This window comes from Lathyrus oleraceus, chromosome 4 (assembly GCF_024323335.1).
Source record: "Lathyrus oleraceus cultivar Zhongwan6 chromosome 4, CAAS_Psat_ZW6_1.0, whole genome shotgun sequence".
NCBI classification, from domain to species: Eukaryota; Viridiplantae; Streptophyta; class Magnoliopsida; order Fabales; family Fabaceae; genus Lathyrus; species Lathyrus oleraceus.
Window position 1 is genome coordinate 321806956 of NC_066582.1, and position 6797 is coordinate 321813752.

The 6797-nt window shown below is 38.8% G+C and overlaps 1 protein-coding gene across 1 annotated transcript; it reads left to right on the forward strand.

The window, feature by feature from the left end:
* Positions 1-1249: 1249 nt before the first annotated feature.
* LOC127137274 (uncharacterized) lies at positions 1250-4012 on the forward strand. The gene is made up of 3 exons (XM_051063745.1): positions 1250-2799; positions 3067-3405; positions 3511-4012. Exons 1-3 carry the CDS (start codon positions 1250-1252, stop codon positions 4010-4012), a joined length of 2391 nt encoding a protein of 796 aa, XP_050919702.1.
* Positions 4013-6797: the final 2785 nt, after the last annotated feature.

A 6797-nucleotide genomic window follows, 5' to 3' on the forward strand; every position in this document is an offset into this window, starting at 1 on the left:
ATTGATTGTGATGAATATTCTCATTTGTTTGTTATATAAACATATGTATGAATGTTGGTGAAGATGATGTTGTGTGAATGCTTTTATGCATGTGAATGGCGACATGGCCTAAATGGAAATAGCGACGTGGGCTTCAGCCATTGTGATGAGTTATGTTGATGCGATGATGATTTTGGTGTATGTGTATCATTTATCATGGAGTCACATACATTTGCATAAGTGACGTGGCCTTTTGGCAATAGCGACGTGGCCTTTTGGCAAAAGCGAAGTGGGCATAAAGCCTTGGCCTTGATGGCAAAGCGACGAGTCGGTACCGCATAGCATTTGCATAGTTGAGTCACATATGTTGGTTAGGTTTATTTCCGCATTTTGTGATAATTGTTGTTATGTGACAGTTTATGATGTGCGGTGATATTTTGTGATGATGCGATGAATCATAATGTTTTATGATGGATTGATGAAATGTTAAAGTGATGAGATGCTATGATGTAACATTGATGTTGTGGATGATTATTGACTTTTTTTATGATTAAATACATAAGCATTCAAGTGAAGGATTGTGCGATGTGGTAACAATATTTCTAACTTTCCGAATTTACTTATATATTGCTTATCATTATCTTGATTATATGATTTGAGTATCTCACCCTTTTGTTGTTGGCCGTTACCTTTATATTGGTAACGTGCAGGTGCTCCGCGTTGAGAGAAGGATAGTGGTAGCACACTTTTGGCGTCATTGCTCTGATTAGGATTGTAACACTCAGGGGTTAATGAACGCTTTTCATGATTTTGATAGTAACAATGCCCTTTTGTATATCATTGTATATGATAGATGTGATGGGCATTTGTTTGCTTGTTTTCTTTTGAATGTGTAAATGTACGACTCAACTTAATTATCTAAATGATTTCCGTTGCGATGTTTTGTGTATTGCTTCTATATGGACTAGGTGAATCCATATACAGTGTTGTTTATTATTTAACAAGGACTAAGTGGATCCTTGCGCAATTGCTGTGTTGTGTAATTTGTTTAAGTGTTGATGAAATGATATATGTGATGCCTCAATTTTGTGTGAAATTTGTTTACTCTGATTTTTAATTGAATTTACGACGGGTAGAATTGGGGTGTTACATTAGTGGTATCAGAGCAGGTTGGTCCATCCGACCATGTTGTTGAGTCTTTTGTTGTTTAACGACCTTGTGTTGTTAATTTGTTGCTAATCCTTGTTTGTGTTGTGAGTAGAAGTGTAAGATGGCCGGAAGAAACGCTGGGAGGAATGATGAGGCTCTTGCTGCAGCTATGCAGGCAATGGTTCAGGCATTCCAGAACCCACCCAATGCTGACGAGAACGTGGGGTCTCGTAGTCTGGCGACGTTTCAGAGGGAGAACCCACCTACTTTTTTGGGTAGTTATGATCCTGAAGGAGCCTTGGCTTGGTTGAAGGAGTTTGAAAGAATCTTCAGAGTGATGGATTGCACTCTTGTGCAAAAGATCCGTTATGGAACTCATAAGCTGTCAGGTGAAGCCGATGATTGGTGGGTGGACACTCGTCTAAGGTCAGAAACTGCGGGCGAGGAGATTACTTGGGAAGTGTTTCGTAGAGAATTTTTGAGGAAGTATTATCCAGAAGATGTGCGAGGAAAGAAAGAGATTGAATTCCTCGAGTTGAAGCAAGGGAACTTGTCAGTCACGGAGTATGCTGCTAAGTTCACTGAATTGGCTAAGTTCTATCCTCACTATGATGGAGCCAATGCCGAATCCTCTAAGTGCATCAAGTTTGAAAACGGATTGCGTCCGGAAATTAAGAAAGCTGTGGGATATCAAAAGATTTGCGTCTTTGCGGATCTGATTGATAGTTGTAGAATCTTTGAAGAGGACAACAATGCACATTATAAGATCTTGTCTGAGAAGAGAGGAAGGGGCCAACACAACCGTGGTAAGCCATATGAAACTCCGGTTGGAAAAGGGAAACAGAAAGTGATTCCGGGTCGAAGAACAAGTGGGGGAGATGCTCCTGCTAATGTTATCTGTTTCAAGTGTGGAAAGTCGGGTCATAAGAGTAATGTGTGTAGGCTTTGTGAAACGAGATGTTTCCGTTGTGGTATGTCGGGACATGCGGCTCGTGATTGTAAGCAGAAGGATGTTGTTTGCTTTAACTGTGGGGAAGGAGGACATATCAGTGCTAAATGTCAGAAGCCAAAGAGGGGACAAGAGAGTGGTAAAGTGTTTGCTTTGTCGGGAACTCAGACTACAAATGAAGATGGACTTGTTCGAGGTACTTGTTTCATTAATAATATTCCTTTAATTACTATTATTGATACCGGTGCCACACACTGTTTTGTTGCTGCGGTGTTGCAATGGGAAGCTCCTACGTCAGTTACCGAGATAAGAAGTTTCCTAGGCTTGGCAGGTTACTATAGGAGGTTTATAGAAGGCTTTTCTAAGTTGGCACTTCCTTTGACTAAGTTAACTTGTAAGGGTGCTGCTTTTGTGTGGGATGTACGATGCGAAGAAAGTTTCCTTGAGTTGAAGAAAAGGTTGACAACGGCTCCGATTTTGATTTTGCCAAATCCCGAGGAACCGTTTGTGGTTTATTGTGATGCTTCGAAGATGGGATTAGGAGGTGAGCTTATGCAGAATGGTAAGGTGGTTGCTTATGCTTCTAGACAATTGAGGGTTCATGAGAAGAACTACCCTACGCATGATTTGGAGCTTGCGGCGGTTGTGTTTGTTTTGAAAATTTGGAGACATTACCTTTATGGATCTAGATTTGAAGTCTTTAGTGACCATAAAATCTTGAAGTATTTGTTTGATCAAAAAGAGCTCAACATGAGACAAAGGAGATGGCTGGAATTGCTAAAGGATTATGACTTTGGGTTGAACTACCATCCGGGAAAAGCGAATGTGGTGGCCGATGCTCTAAGTAGGAAGACTTTGCATATGTCTACCTTGATGATGAAAGAGTTGGAGTTGTTTGAGAAATTCCGAGATATGAGCTTAGTGATCGAGGTGACACCAAGAAGTGTGATTTTGGGTATGTTAAAGATTAACAATGATTTTCTTGATAGCATTGGAGAGGCTCAGAAGTTGGATATGAAACTTGTTAATGTGATCATTGGACTCGGACAATCTGAGAATGAGGATTTCAAATTGGATGCACAAGGTGTGTTGAGGTTTCGTGATAGGATTTGTGTTCCTGATGATGTGGATTTAAAAAGGATGATCTTGGAAGAAAGCCATAGGAGTAATTTGAGTATTCATCTCGGAGCGACTAAGATGTACCAATATTTGAAAAGATTATTTTGGTGGTCGGGAATGAAGCGTGAAGTAGCTCAGTTCGTGTATGCGTGCTTGACTTGCCAGAAATCAAAGGTGGAGCATCAGAAACCTGCGGGGTTGATGCAACCGTTAGAAATTCCTGAGTGGAAGTGGGATAGCATTTCCATGGACTTTGTGACGGGTTTACCGAATACATCTAGAGGATGTGATGCTATTTGGGTGATTGTTGATAGGCTTACGAAGTCGGCTCACTTTATTCCTATTAACATAAGTTATCCGGTGTCGAAGTTGGCGGAGATTTATACCAATGTTATTATGAAGCTGCACAGTGTTCCTCTTTGTATTGTTTCGGATAGAGATCCGAGGTTCACTTCAGAATTTTGGAAGAGTTTGCAAGAAGCTTTAGGTTCCAAGTTGAGGTTGACTTCTGCGTATCATCCTCAGACGGATGGTCAAACGGAGAGGACTATCCAATCCTTGGAAGATTTGTTAAGGGTGTGTATTCTTGAACAAGGAGGTTCATGGGATACTCACCTTCCGTTGGTGGAGTTTACTTACAACAATAGTTACCATTCAAGTATTGGAATGGCGCCTTTTGAAGCTTTGTATGGGCGGAGGTGTAGGACTCCGTTGTGTTGGCATGAATCTGGTGAAAGTGTGGTACTTGGACCCGAGATTGTTCGAGAAACTACCAAGACGGTTAAGATGATTCGGGATAAGATGAAGATTTCTTAAAGTAGGCAAAAGAGTTATCATGATAAGAGGAGAAAGGATTTTGAATTTCAAGAGGGTGATCATGTGTTTCTAAGAGTCACACCTACGACCGGTGTTGCACGAGCATTGAAAGCTAAGAAGTTGACTCCTCGTTTCATTGGACCGTATCAAATTACAAGTAGAGTGGGAAAAGTTGCTTATAGAGTGGCGTTACCGCCAAACCTCTCGAATTTGCATGACGTGTTCCATGTGTCTCAACTTAGGAAGTAGATTCCGGATCCGTCTCATGTGATTCAAATGGATGAGATTCAAGTGTGCGATAACCTTACGGTTGAGACGATGCCTTTGAGGATCGAAGGTCGTGAGACGAAGTCCCTACGGGGAAAGGAAATTGATTTGGTGAAGGTTGTTTGGATTGGTGCAGTCGGAGAAAGCACGACATGGGAATTGGAAAACAGGATGCGCGACTCCTACCCCGAGTTATTCGAATGAGGTAATTTTCGAGGACGAAAATATTTAAGCGGGGGAGAGTTGTAACGCCCCGATTTTTATTAAGTGTTACTATTATTATTTTTATAATGTTTGATTTATAATTATTTCGGTAAAATATTTTATTGTGTGTTAATATATTATTAGAGTTTAATTATGAGAATTGTGGTATAATAGCTATTGGGCCTAGTGGTGTATATAGTAATTAAGGGAGGTGTAACAATTAAGCCCATTAGTTAGTTTTTATTTAATTAAAACAAAGAATAGAAATAGAAGAGAAATAGAAAGAAGTAGAGAGAAGGAGGAGAAAAGAGAAGAAAAGAGAGAAAAGTTAGGGTTTGGAGGAGGAAGAGGAAATTGGAGAAGAAGAGTATCATCTTGATCAACCCAAGCTTGCTAGAACACTATAGAGTAACTCAATCATCATCTCTAAGGTAAGGGTGTGAGTTATCATTTCCTATAATTATGAAAATGATGGGTTTTATGTGGGTAATGGTTGTTAGAGGATATTGTTGGGTTTTGATGTTGTGATTGGATTCCTTGCTTTGAAAATGTTGTTTGTGTTCTTGATGTAGTGTTGATTGTTTGTGATTATTGAACATGTATCAATTCTTTGCAAAATGTTAGAGTTAGGTTTAGAAGAATGATAAATAGCATTGTGTGTTGTGTTGTTGTTGATGGTTTGGGGTTGATGTATGTTGTGAAAAATATGCTATTGTGTTGATGAATCAAAGTATGAGTAATTTCACAAATTGTGAATTTAGGAAGTGTTGGAAATTAATTGAATGATGTTTAGAATGATGAAATAAAAGTTAAATTATGGTTAGAATGGCTTTGTAATATTGAAAATATTGTAGTTCGTTGAATTCTGAGAATGAGACTTTTTACGGAATCGAAATCGGAGGTCCGGAAGGTATTTAACGGTCAAAAACGCATTTTTTATGTTTCCTGCTAAATTCGCGGCGCGAAAGAGAGTCCGCGGCGCCAACTGAGTTGAAAACAGAATTCTTTTGCAAACTTCAAAAAGTCATAACTTTTGAACCGTAACTCCGTTTTGGTCCCCGTTCGAAGCGTTGCGAAGATTATGAAATTACCTACATGTTGTTGATATTTATAGGCTATTATAAGGGCTTATTTTAATAAGTGATTATTTTGGAAGAGTGATTAATAATTGATATAGTAGGAAGCCTATTTGATTAATGAGGAATACCACTTAACTATAGTGTGTAGGTGTGCGATGTAAATAAACATAGCATGAGGTTGAATTACCTAAGAGATAGTATGATGAAACAATTGATTGTGATGAATAGTCTCATTTGTTTTATATATAAATATATGTATGAATGTTGGTGAAGATGATGTTGTGTGAATGCTTTTATGCATGTGAATGGCGACGTGGCCTTTTGACAAAAGCGAAGTGGGAATAAAGCCTTGGCCTTGTTGATGCGATGATGATTTTGGTGTATGTGTATCATTTATCATGGAGTCACATACATTTGCATAAGCGACGTGGCCTTTTGGCAATAGCGACGTGGCCTTTTGGCAAAAGCGAAGTGGGAATAAAGCCTTGGCCTTGTTGGCAAAGCGACGAGTCGGTACCGCATAGCATTTGCATAGTTGAGTTACATATGTTGGTTATGTTTATTTCCGCATTTTGTGATAATTGTTGTTATGTGACGGTTTATGATGTGCGGTGATATTTTGCGATGATGCGATGAATCATAATGTTTTATGATGGATTGATGAAATGTTAAAGTGATGAGATCCTATGATGTAACATTGATGTTGTGGATGATTATTGACTTTGTTTATGATTAAATACATAAGCATTCAAGTGAAGGATTGTGCGATGTGGTAACAATATTTCTAACTTTCCGAATATACTTATATATTGCTTATCATTATCTTGATTATATGATTTGAGTATCTCACCCTTTTATTGTTGGTCGTTACCTTTATATTGGTAACGTGCAGGTGCTCCGCGTTGAGAGAAGGATAGTGGTAGCACACTTTTGGCATCATTGCTCTGATTAGGATTGTAACACTCAGGGGTTAATGAACGCTTTTCATGATTTTGATAGTAACAATGCCCTTTTGTATATCATTGTATATGATAGTTGTGATGGGCCTTTGTTTGCTTGTTTTCTTTTGAATGTGTAAATGTACGACTCAACTTAATCATCTAAATGATTTTCGTTGCCATGTTTTGTGTATTGCTGCTATATGGACTAGGTGAATCCATATACAGTGTTGTTTATTATTTAACAAGGACTAAGTGGATCCTTGCGCAATTGCCGTGTTGTGTAATTTGTTTAAG